A 13,170-nucleotide genomic window follows, 5' to 3' on the forward strand; every position below is an offset into this window, starting at 1 on the left:
ATACTTCAACAACCCCTCAATTACCTCCATACCCCAGCAACCTCTTTCCTTGACAACCCATCAGGGAAAACTGGCACTGAGAGCTCTCAACATGGATTCAACAGGAGATACTGCAGTGATCTCATTGCTTCTGCACAATGATAAAATCTTCATGAATGATACAATATTTTTATAACTCCTGTAATTGAATACATTTATGATGTCCTGTACTTAAGCTCCTTTTAATGTAATATTTACAAAGGTATTTCCTTATGTCTGCCTTTTGTTTGTTGTGCCAGGTTACAGAATTCAGTAGCTTGTACAGGCTTCCCTACTATATTATTATAGTGCATATTAATCTATAATGTCTCCAGTTTTTAATAATTCCATGAACAAATCCATATCAGGTCATGAACTTAGAAATACCAGTGAGGGTTTTTTCCCAGACAATTAATAAAAAGTACCTACTCTTTGATGGCACATCAAAATTTTTACAATACATAAACTTGTAACTACTCTATTTCAGCAACACTACTGCAAGTGAAAGACTGAGACAACCTAATTCATTTCTTACAGATATAACACCAGTGACAAAAGTTAATTTCAGTACCATAGCCCTACCAATAAAAGCTCCCAAAAGAGACACTGCCCTATGAATTGCATTTACCAAAACCACAAAAACAGGTAAGAGATCATCTTTGGTATCCAATGTCGAAATTTTGCAACTGTTGCCAGGCTAACTGGGAAAGGTAAATCATGCATGTGTCTGTAGATGTATTCTGCACATAAAAATAAATATACATAAACACACAATGGGACTTGAGATAAAGAAATTTCAAATATAAACTGATTAAGAAAGCGATTAGGGCTATAAACTCCTGGTTAACTTTTCTGCTTAATGCATCATTTCCAACAATGAAACATTCACTTGGGTGCCAACTTCCACACTTTCCTCTTAGGTCTGTTTTCTAATGCTTCTTTAAAAGGATATTTGAAACATCTTGTTTTCTTTACTGAAGTTTTAGTTTTTATCCAGGCAGCTCAGAATTTAATTCCAAGCTGGTTCACTGGCTCATTACCAGGTGCTACAATTGATAAGATCACACATCTCCATTACCCAGGGAAGGCCAAATGCTCCCCCCAGCCCTTAAAACAATCACTTTCCTTTCTTGTAAAAATATCTCAAGCTCCATCTTCCATTCCAGTCGTCTTTGAATATGGAACAATCACCCCAGTGGGAATGCAGCAGACTCCCGGAGCTGCACAGCTCCTGTATTTTTAAGAATATTGAGCTACTACTCAATGCTGTAACACTGAAGGGGAGAACCCCCCTTGCTTTTACAGATTATTTTCCACCTTTAAATATATACAGGCATATTAGGAATATGATATTCTAAGCAATCCAGTCTAGTGGAAGGTGTCCCTGCCCATGGCAGGCAACTATACAGTTGATAAAGCTTTAAGGTCCCTTCCAGCCCAAACCATTCTGTGATTCTATGAACTTTTTTCAACTGCCTTTGAAAATTAGTGGGTTGATGAGATTAACATTATTTTTCTTCTTTCTACAAAAAATCTCCAAAAAAAACCCCAGGAATTGAAGAGATTTTTTTTATGGTTTGCAAGTCTCACAGCTCAAGAAGGCAGAAGTTTATTAAGTTTAACAAAAGTTTAGGCAAGATTACCATTCAGAAGGAAATGGCCAGTGTAGCCCACATAGTTATTAACAACATACTGTCAAATGACAGACCAGACTTTTCCTAGTTGCAATTCCCTCAGATACCAAGGAAAAAGCACCTAATGTCACTCCTAAACTATACCTACAGATCAATGAAAAAAATGCAAGAGCAGCAGCTTCCCTAAAATCACTTCACCTGAAGCTGAGAAGATGCAGAACACTCACACAAGCAGAATGGCTTTTTCCTTTCTGACATACAAGAAACAATTGTATTACCATGTTACATTTACAATGTCTGTGTCAAAGAAGCACAGTATCTTGCTTCAGAGATTATTTACCTGCCTACAACCTTCACAGTATCAGCAATTTCCCTTACTCCATTTTCTATGACTGTGTTCCTCTTAGTGATCACCTATTACATAAAAATCTGTTGGATTGAAAGTTATCACTTTGTTAGCAAAACAGCAGAGATTTATGACATGGAGATGAAGGAGAAACAGTTCTGAACTTTTATGCATCCAACTGTCTGGCTTATATTCAACACATGACCAGCAGGTCCCATCTGAACACACCCCCTGAATCAGCAGGGCTCACCAAAAAACAAACCCACAACATTTAACTTGGAACTCCTTCTCCCTTTAAAAGATGATTGCAACATTTGTGATAGGGCAAAACTCTTTCTCAGTAAATTAAATATATTTCACAACACAGGTTATTTTTTTTAACTTATTTTAATCAAGACAAGATTTTTGACTGAATTTGGCTTCATTATATTAAGCCAGTCCATGTTAGTTTGAAGGGCAGAGTTCAAGGACTGTGATCACCCTGCACTAACAACTCACATGGCACAGACTGAACTACATGGATAAATTGTTCATAAATGACTAAACAGAGCTCTTCACATGGAAGATATTCAAGAAACTTCCTCCTCCTTTAGGGTGGATAATTCACAGACCTATAGCAGAGCTGCCCAACTACTCCTGGCTGTCACGTCTAGACTGCTTTCACCCAGTTATTGTGCAAGGTTAAAATGGCAGAAATTCACAGGAAACACAATAAAAAGTTTACTAGCAAAAGTATCTAAGTCAAAGTGTAATACATTATACTATCAATGGTCTTGAAGTGCAGAGATGTTAGTGAAAAGTCTTTAATGATCCATGACTACTTTCTAGTCTGCTGTTTCAGGCAGAAAGGCAACATCCCCATATGATACCAGCACAAAGTTTCAGCACCTAGCTGGGAAAGGAGTGGTGACTGCTCAGGGATCACTTCAGCATCCCCCGAAGTTTTAACTGAGCTTCAGGATGATTAATCCACAAGATCTGATATTTTAAGTTTTAAATTACCTAATGGGAGGGAAGAAGCAGCCAAAAGTTCTTATTCCTATCCTGACTGAAGTAAAACAGACTTACTGAGAAGAAATATTGCAGCAATAAAATACACACTTTCTCTTCATTCACCCACTAAAATACCCTCATATCTGGAGCGTGCAGATCCAGACTAAATTATTCAATTCAGTATCACTACTTAGATTAGATTTAAATGTGAAGAGGAGGCAAAAAAGCAACAACACAGATTTACACAAATACTTTCCAAAGCAAGCAAATATCTTATTCTCTGCTGCAGTCCTACAGGCAGAGCCACAGAATTGGCTGCAATTAGGTCATCCCACGCTATCGCTAAGAAGATTTGACGATTTCAGATTTAAGAATGCTAAAAAAAGTGGAAGCTCTGCATGAACATAGACTCACTGAAATATTTCAAAGCATTTTCAAAGAACAAACATTTGCTGAGATCACACCTGGTACAATCAAAGCTTTATCTGTCCCATTCAAAAGATAACAGAGCACTTAGAAAGAAGTTATGGATAATAAAACATACACATCAAGATTCCATTTTAAGACATTATAAAATACTTAAAAGTTTTATCAGTTTTTGGTACAGGTAACCTGAAGCTTTAACACAAAAACCAAACAGCCCAGAATAAAGACATCAGATTCTCTCATTAATATATTACCTTTCTTGGACTGTAGATATCTCACAGCCCTTATCAAAGTAGGCCAGATCCGTCTCATTTCCCTAAGGTTAAGCCGGTGAACAGTACACAAAGTAATCATCGACTAAGGCATGGCCACCATTCAATGACAAATATAGCTCAAGCTATTTCTCATCTGTCCTATTTTTTTGGGAGGCTGCAATGAAGCTTTTTCTAGAAATCATCCCCAACTGGCAGCTGTGAAGATCCTGATGCCTTTGTCCTCTTACGCAACTCCCGGTGTTCCCCTTCTCCCCCCAACAGGAAAAGCAGGAGATTACAGGGCTGATCTGCATTTTGGGGCAGAGGGGATGGACAAGCAATCTTCCCTGAAGTCATGTTCTGGGAACACAGGCGACCAGAGGAAGAGGTGGGATCATTTTTCATTCATTTTAGTTGCTGGAACGGCTGGGGGGAATCAATACCTTTTATCATGGCCCAATGCAGCCATCCCCAGCCCTGCTGGGGGCATCCTATGGGACTGGAATAAGGGGGAGAAATTGGTACCTCCATACCAGCCTGAACAGCAGATGGCAAAAACTTGCTTTTGCTTTCAGAAGATTCTTCTTCCCTACTTTTATAAGTTACTTTCTGGGCAATCCCTTCATCCCGACCCTCGCAATAGTCCAAGGAGATAAAACCCAATTTTAACAAACACTTTTGTTATCCAATTTATGGCGTGCAGATCTGGCATTGTTGTTACCTTCAGGGTAAACAAGTTTTACTAAACCAAAGGACACTGTTCTAGCTTTGTTTCCAGTTACCGCTACTCATTGTTTACTAACTATTATTCCCCAGTGAGCTGACAGGTTCAGCACTTCATGAAACCAGGGTGTGGTGTTCCAACTTCTCCTATTTCTAAGTCGCTTCTACTCCATGCGCTACTGTAATATGTCAAAGACTATGTATATTTCTGAAAGGTGCAAAAAGCAGGCCAAAGACGGTGTTAAATATTTCTTCGTGTCCTCCTAATCACTAGACAATAAAAATTGTAAATAAATTTGATGCTGTTTTTACGTTTGCTCTGAACTTCTGAAGTAACTGGCTGTCCGTGATCCAAGATCCCGGTGACGCAATACTTCACTGCCAGCTTCTCTTCCAAAAAAGAAAGTACATTGAAATGAAAGCGAGCACGAGGAAAGTTATGCTTACAAACAGCCACACTCAACTCTTTACAGTTGTTTTCCATCTAAGGAAGATCTGACTCTTTGGCTACTAACAGAATTTTGACCTTAATCCCTGTACACTCAAATCTTCAACTCCAATATACAACTAACATCCAGATTATAATACGGTAAGTATGTCTTGGGGTGCAAATTAAGATTATCACTTGAATGACTTTCCCATGTCCATCTAACTATTGTTAAGCCTCAATTTCAAGTCCAACCCTCTCATTGTAATAAATTCACGCTCTGTGACTACTTATTGTCCCAGTCTGGGGGTGGATAATAGGGGTGGCATATTCGGAGACATCAAGTAAAAAGATGTGAGTCTTCCACTGTAAACGCTCCCTAGGATCAGGATCAGACACTTAAAAACTACTTCTAAAAGGTGAGTGAAAGCAGAATCACCCTCGCAGTGCCTTCAAACATACAAAGATCACAAACAAAGCCGTCAGATCCTCACATCAGTGCAAGTACAAACCAAACAGCTCAAACGCTCTTTTCATTTCAAATCATTCTTAAAGGCAGAGGGAGAAAAAAAAAGAAAAAAAATCCCGAAGCATCCCAGCTGTCAGGTGAAGCAGCTCCTGCGGAGGGGCAGCTCCGCACTGCAAGGGCATGACCAGAATATTTTATTTTCTAGCTTGGCTCTGATAGGAAAAAACCCATAGAACCACAGGTGGTAAAACGTTAAATTAAGAGGGAGAGGGAAATACATACAGATACACACACACATACATACATACGCAGGTACGTATATATAAATAAAAGGTCGGAGTACCTTTAGCCCAGCACATGGGGAATGGACTGCAGCCGCTTTTCTCCATGCAGCCCGCACCTGCCCGCCTCGGGGGCTGCTGCCCGGCCACCTCCAGCAGCCACATACACAGAGCGTGCTCGATGCCGGCCGGCCCCGGCACACAATGTCCCGATTCAGCGCTCCGGGCTCCTGCGGGGGGAGGCCGGAGCCGCCTGGCGGTGCCGGATCCCGGCGAGAGGAGGGAGCCCCGGCCCTCCCCGGGGCGGTGCGGCTTCACCTGGCTGCGGGGGGAGCGCGGTCCCCCGGCCCGCCCGGGGCTCCAGCGCGCTCCGCAGCGGGGACGCCGCGCCGCTGCCTCATCTCCCCCCGCCCCGGAGCATCATCCACCTCCTCGTCCTCGTCCTCCTCCCCGGGAGCGGTGCCGAGGCGGAGTGAGCCCTGCGGAGGAGGGCGGGCAGGGGCGGGAGGCGATTACCCGGCTGCCATTAATATGCTAATCCCCGTCTGCTGCCCGCGCCCGGCAGTCTCCGCTTCACCCTCTGCGCAAAGACAGCGCTGGAAACGCCGCCCGGCCCGGCTGCGGACCGGCCCCGCTTCGCTGCCGTTCCTGTTCCCGCTGCCCCGCACCGCCCCTTCCCCGCCTTTTGCCATCGCTTTTGCACATTTTGCTGTGTCCGCTTACTGAAACAAGTGCGAGGTATCCTGAAAGCGCAAAACTTCCCTCTAAGCGCACGGGAACTTCCCTATAAGCGCTGGAGAACTTCCCCGAACTCCAGCAGGAATTGGGGTCCCAGCTCCATCAGCACTTGCCTCGCTCCGCGGGATAATGGATGGAAGAACCCTGGCAGTGCTGCCCTACAGAATGAATTTCGCAGTCCTTACTCAGTGCCGCTTCCAGCCCCCCCGAAACCCGGGGCTTCCTTATTCACTTCTCACCAGAAGGCAAAGGTCACCTCAGACATGCACCCCAGATGGAGAACAGCCTTTGTTTCTTCCTAACTTTGCAGCACCTAACATCAAAACTGCTTATGGTTTTCTTTTTAAATTGTGAGCATAAACACTGCAAAAGCCTGTTTATAGTAATCACGTATCCAGGCAGAATGTGTATATGGAAATAAAGCAAATATCTGTTTTACTCACAGCAAAGTATTTTACAAAAATTATAAATAACTGATTCAGCTTGAATACGTATTAAAATCAACAGGAACAAGACTCACACTTATCATTAAAGCTCTTTATATATTCCACGATAATCTCTTCTCACTCCCAGCCCTCAGCAGCAAGGCATAAGGCTTATCCAAGACTAGAACCAAAAGGGAATTAATCTAAAACCAGCAGCCTTCAACTTAACCTATCTGCCTACTTGTAGCAGCATGCACTCATCTACAGCATATGTTTAATTACCATTCTTTATTGCCATCTCATTTCTCAATATACTGACTGGCTTTGCAGAATTAGTGGTGTATGTTAAAATTCTTGGTAAAAAAATAAAATAAAAGGAAGCAACAACTGCATTTAAGTATTGTCTGCTTCTCTATTTAAACGAGAAAAAATATTCACTGGAAAAAAAAAAAATCAGAGAGAGAGATTAGGCCACAACCAGGCCCATCAGATGTTCTGCATCACTGCTCAGGCACAAAGCTCTTTCTGGGGCTGAAGAAAGCCAAAGGGAACTGAAGACATGCCTGGGTGCCTTCCTCCCCCCACCACAAAGTTTTCCGAGCCCCTCAATGCTACACAGACAAACAAACACTTCCAGCAACAAGGTCGATTATATTTACCTTCAATAATAAAACAGAACACGTTACAGTAATATTTAACCCCCCAATTATTGCAGTTGTGTGGGTACAGAAGGGGCACAGACAGGCTCAGTGCCTCTCTGGTTCATGCTGCAGCTGGCAGGGCAGGAAAACTGCTTTTCCACATGCAGCTCTGCCATGGGCTTCTGTGGTGACCTTGAGCAAGTCAAGACTTGTTTCCTCACAAAAAGGCAACTGCAGATACTTCTTCAGTTTTCCTTAAGCTGGTTTGATCTGTGCTCTAGGGTGTAAAATATATTTTTAAAAGTGTTTCTTCCATAAAAAAGAAAACGTTTCCCAGAAAAGCAGATTTAAAAATACCAAGAAGTAAAAAGGGGAAGGTCTAAATTCAATTTTATTCATGAAAACAAAACCCTTTGAATATCAACTGGTAAGTGCATTGCCAAGGAGAGCTTTAATAAACAGAATGTGTGGACTCTGTATTCTTTACACTTTTAACAGATGAGGCTAATGCAGATTATCAATCCAAGTGTCAAGAGATACTGCCTGCTCATATAATACCAGCATTATATTCATTCTTCTCAAGGACATACCTTCTTGGTTTTGTATTAGACTACAAAACAAAGGTGAAAACTAAGTACTTCATAGCATGAGAATTTTTTAAAATTCAATTTTAGAAGCTATCCAGCGTTTTACACTCTGAATATGTATTTTTTCACTTAAACCAAGTGCTTCCTTGATGCTTTTTAAAAATACTTAATATCTATTTGTTATTGTAAGAAGTACACAGTAGACACATGCTCATTCTCTTTTTTCAAATAACATGATAATCTTAAAAAAAAAAAAAAACACCACCAAAAGCATAACATTTATGTTCTGGAGATACAAAGAAACCCCAAAATTCCAAGTTGCAGGGAGGAACACAGGCAGGGATGGAGCAGCAGACGAGGCACAAAGTAGAAAAAACAAACTTGGGAAGTTAAATACATCTCTAATATATTTAACATTAAGTATTGACAACATTTTATAAATACTGCTCATCAAGTAGGTATCTGAGTAGCATTTATGTAAAATAATCTGTTTTAAGTAATGCCAATCAGATTATAGCATTTACTGAGGTAAGAAACATCTGTCAGGAATTAGGGCTGTGGAACAGGAGCGTTGGTTCTTGTTGTGCAAGATGCATTTGCTGACACACACTGATAGTATTTGCGTAGTAGTCTGTGTTAATGATGATAGCAGCTATCACAGAAACACCTAAAAGAATATTTATTTTAAAAAAAAATCTTAAGTTTTTACTAAGAATATGCAGAATCACTGGCCATTTTCCTGAAGCGTGCATTCTAACCAGAAAAAAGCTCAGTCTACCCCAATAACAACAGACAGGCCAAGGTTGAAGAAATGGCATTTTGCCCCAAGGAAATTCAAGTTAAGACTTTTCTGCTGTGATTCTGATTTTGGTTGCTCAATTTCAGCCTGCTTTTAAAGACTACTGATTATCAACATCAGCTTTTAGAAAGCAAGAGGGGAGGGGGAAAAAAGTCAGAAGCATTTTTTAAATTGTATCAAGGTATTTAGTTTTTCAAATTTTCTTTCTGGTGCTGAGCCTGTCTCTCATTGATTTCACCTTCAAAAATCAGAAAGCATTGGGGAACAAAGGGTTAAACAACAGCAGTTTGGGGGTTTTTTTTCACTTGTGAGACATATAAGGCTGCCTAATTTTTTCCACTCAAGCTTATCCAAACAAAAATAAAGATCTAAAAGGCCCATCAGATAAACTGGCAAACCTTGGCTTTCTCCATGGTTATGTCCAGAGCCAGAGCTCCTCGGGGTGTCACAGAGATCTCATCAGCACAGAAATGATCAGTTTCTCCCTCAGTAAGTAAATGGCATCATTAGGAACTCTCTGCTATTCAATTAATTTTTTTCCACATCAGTTAATATCTCTATTCATCAAATTTTGATCAAACTAGCTGGCAAATTGGAACATTGTTAGGAAGGGGACCCAGTCAGAACCAAACAGGGAGTATTTGTCCAAGTTCCACTGCCCTGAGAAACCAAACTAAACTCAGGATTTGAAAACTGTGAAGAAAACAGGCAGAGCAGTACTGGAGAGTAAAACAGAAATTTTCAATACCTCAGCCACCAGATTAACAGAAGAGCAACAGAGACCTTCTCCAAGGGAGAAAAGAGCAGCCCATTCACTTGTTATAACAAAAATGAAGAGCTACAGCACAGCAATGACATCAGCATTAGAGCTGGAGGCACCTCTGCTCTGGAGGCAGGGTGAGAGTGGGGATTGTTCAGCCTGGAGAAGGTTCCAGGGAGACCTTAGAGCCCCTTCAGTGCCTGGTGAGGGACTTGTGACAAGGGCACATGGTGATAGAACAAGGAGGAACGGCTTAGAACTGGAAGAATGTGTTTTAAGTATTAGGAAGATATTCTTCCCTGTGAGGATGGTGAGACACATCCAGAGAAACAGTGGATGCCCATCCCTGGAAGTGTTCAAAGCCAGATTGGGTGGAGTTTTGAGCAGCCTGAGCTGGTATAAGGTGACTATGTCCTTACCAGGGGGGTGGGAAGTAGATTATTTTGAAGGTCCCTTCCAATCTAAACCATTCTGTAATGATGATGCTGGAGTTATTTTTATTTTGGACTTGGTATTTCATAGTCTTAGCCACTTTATGGGCTACTGTTTGTCACTCTAGTAATCACAAGAAGCTGAAGAACAAAAGCATTGCTTTGAAGGAGATCTGCATATTCATGTAGAAGAGTTTGTTGAATTCATCTTGCTGATAAACAAAGTTTTCAAACAAAGTTCACCCTCAGAACAAGTGCAGGAGTTTTTTGGTAAAGCCACAAATGCTTTCTACCACAACAATTGCAGCCCATAAACTGAGAGTGCTTGATCAATGTTCTAAACATTAAAACATGTTTATGGATCAAGTGACAATTTTCTGCATCCAAATTAATTTGCTTTTCCATGTTAGTGTCCAGAATTCCCCAAACATGCTGTCCAGACACTGTAACTGCACTGTAATCTTCATTCATCTTCATTCCCTCAAGTTAGTTCTTTGTGTTAGTTTTTTCTAAATATTCTAATTATTCTTTGGGTGTATGCATTATTTAAGAGTGGGAAATATTATCTATCCTAAGTTTCCTCTTAGCCAGTCAAACATCATCTTTGTTCACAGAACTACTGAAAAATGGTACATTGTTAATTATAACAAACCTAAAATGACAACTCCTGACCTCTGCCTTACTCTAAACTCTGGTTTGCTGTTTTGGAAATCTACCTTGGATTACCTGGTCTCTGAATTTATCATCCTTGTCCCCAAGCAGCCCTTTCTGCTGCACCCACACCTTCTCCAGCTCACTTTCCTCCTGAACACCCTTTGCCAAAGGGCACAGAGGAGAACAGGGTGATGGGCCCCATGACCTGCAAGAGGCTCTGGAGACTGAGAAGTTCCATCATCATTATCCTGCCACCAGAGATAATGACTTTTCATTATCTTTTTTATTTAACTATGAGCATTCTGACAGGCAGAACTGAAAAAAAAAAAAAGATATTTTACTTTGAGTGTCAAAATCCAAGCCCAGTTTTTCAACAGAAATGATTCAGCACAACTGAGAAGCAGCATCACCTCTGTGAATTCATTTAAGACTTTGCAATATGAGCAAACTTTAATTCCATGCTCCAAACTACATTAGGCCATTTTTCTCCTGAAGAAGAACAAGAGCATTTACATAAAATCTTTCTAGAATATAAACTGTTGAGGATCTATGCCTAAGACATTCTTCTGGCAAAAAGTCAACCCAATACTGAATTTGCTGTTATGTTTCTTCATTTGGTGAGCTTAACAGTAGGACAATCTTGGGTATTCCCAGAAAGTTTTGTGACCTTCTGAACCATGGTCACCTGTTTAGCCTTATGATCATTTGAGCTACATTTAAAATAGTAGTTGACAAAATTCACTGGTTTTATTTTCAGATCTTAACCTCTTGGTAGTAGTGAGGTGAGGAGCAAAACAGATCAGGGTGTTGGGAGAGAGCAGGAGGAATGCAGCATTAATGAGGTTTCCCATCCCTCCCCTTCCCAAGGGATGCTGTGATGCTGTGCAGCAGAGCAGGCAGCAATGCAGCCTCCCAGTTTATGCGGTTAAGACAACAGATGTTAAAAGGGCCACTAAGTTAACTTTATTTTTATTATTCCATAAATAAAGACTAGCCATTTTTTAAACCCATATGGGTTGTATTAGTTTTCAGGCATGAAAGCTGTAGCAGATTTCCTTGTGGGTGGACTTAGCTGCTCATCTTCTCCCACTTCCTTCCATTTGCTTTTTGAAGGCTTTACTGTAGAGAAGGATAAAGTCAATGCCATGAAAGCTGAAAAAGGTTTAAAGTTACTCCTTCCTTAGGACACTGATTCAAAATCTCTTGTTTCTTCTTGTTCTAGGCTATTTACAAAAAAATTCACCCAACAAAACCATTTCTATCCTCAAGACATCTTTGGGCAGTTCATTCACTATTCCATTGCTTAAAGCTAAAATCTGCTTCATGGAAACCTGGAGAGAAGAGGTGGGGAAAAAAAAGAGAAGAAGTGAATCCTACACATGCTATTCCTTATTTTACTGCAAAATAAAATCTGATCATTTTAGTTTCTGACAGATTCACTGTGATTATCAGTTTGCACTGTGTATCTTCAGCCTCCAATGTCAGTTGACTGGAGAAGGAGTGAAACAAAGCAATCCAAATGGTCACCAGAACCTTTCTTGACCTTATAAAACTTCCCTTTTTCATGGCAAAAACCTTCCATTTATGAGGTTAGCACAGCAGAAGGTATCTGAAGGGGAAGGACCCCAGCCCTTTGATGCTGTTTAAAGGAATTGCATTCTGTAAGGATTACTTTTGTTCAGTGAAAGGGATCCATGAGTGGATCAACTGACCTTACAGATGTTTCTCAAACTCCACCTTTATCAATTCAAAAGTAACCTAGAAATAATTGGCCACATCTTCTAAGAGGGATATAGGAAAATGAAGTTGCTTATGGGTCAGCAAATCTCTTCAGTGTCTCATCTTATCTGGGCTGCTTTCTCTCTCATCTACCTAAGAACCAATTAACAAAAGAAAGCAAGAAAGCTGTGCAGCCACATAGGGCCCAGTTATTTACCAGAAATGGTGTCACCTGCTCCTATCTTCCTTATCCTGCTTCTCCTCCAGATGCCAAATACAAAGTTAAAACAGCAGCTCATCAAAACACTTTGAGTTGCAAACATCTTTTTAGGAAAAAGTTGAAACTGACTCCCAGTGTTACATATACCAGAGATAAAACATCAGCAACTCCCTCAGACTCCCAAGCTATTAAATGCAATTACAAACTGAACAAAACAGTAATCTATGACCTCACAATAATGCAGTATTCTTCCATTTATATATGAAAGCACACTGGTGGAACAGTTTATATCATATTTCTTAGAGAAGGATGAGTATAGCATAAATGCCTTTGTATAAACAAACTCTTATAGGCTAAAACAAAGAGCTATTTAAGTTTAAAATTCCAGAGTCACAGAATAAATCAACAAGCCAGTGCTGATACCCTTCAAGTCTAAGAAAGCAGAAAATTAAAAATTAATTATTAATTTTTACAGAACATCTTTTTAAAGTTTTATAACACAAACATTAAGGCTGCTCTATTACCAAGTAAATTCAGTGCCTGAGCTACCAAGCAAAGAAAAGCATATTTAATAAAATAAGAAAATACTGTTAAATAGCCACAATGCCCCTTTCCTTCTATAATT

The 13,170-nt window shown here is 40.4% G+C and overlaps 1 protein-coding gene across 12 annotated transcripts in view; it reads right to left on the bottom strand.

Moving 5' to 3' along the window:
- Window positions 1–13,170, bottom strand: part of PTK2 (protein tyrosine kinase 2) — a 187,712-nt gene that overhangs the window by 124,750 nt on the left and 49,792 nt on the right. For 6 of the 12 annotated variants that reach the window (XM_033072177.2, XM_033072153.2, XM_033072171.2 and 3 more), the window contains exon 1: window positions 5,634–5,844. The exons of 1 other annotated variant lie outside the window; for it this stretch is intronic. In XM_033072177.2, the coding sequence (XP_032928068.1) occupies window positions 5,634–5,736 (103 nt within the window). In that variant the 5' untranslated portion in view covers window positions 5,737–5,844. Of the gene's footprint in view, window positions 1–5,633; window positions 5,846–13,170 lie in introns of those variants that run through there. 5 more of the 12 variants (XM_033072147.2, XM_033072137.1, XM_033072128.2 and 2 more) reach the window with 2 other exon arrangements.

This window comes from Catharus ustulatus, chromosome 1, assembly GCF_009819885.2.
Source record: "Catharus ustulatus isolate bCatUst1 chromosome 1, bCatUst1.pri.v2, whole genome shotgun sequence".
Lineage (NCBI taxonomy): Eukaryota > Metazoa > Chordata > Aves > Passeriformes > Turdidae > Catharus > Catharus ustulatus.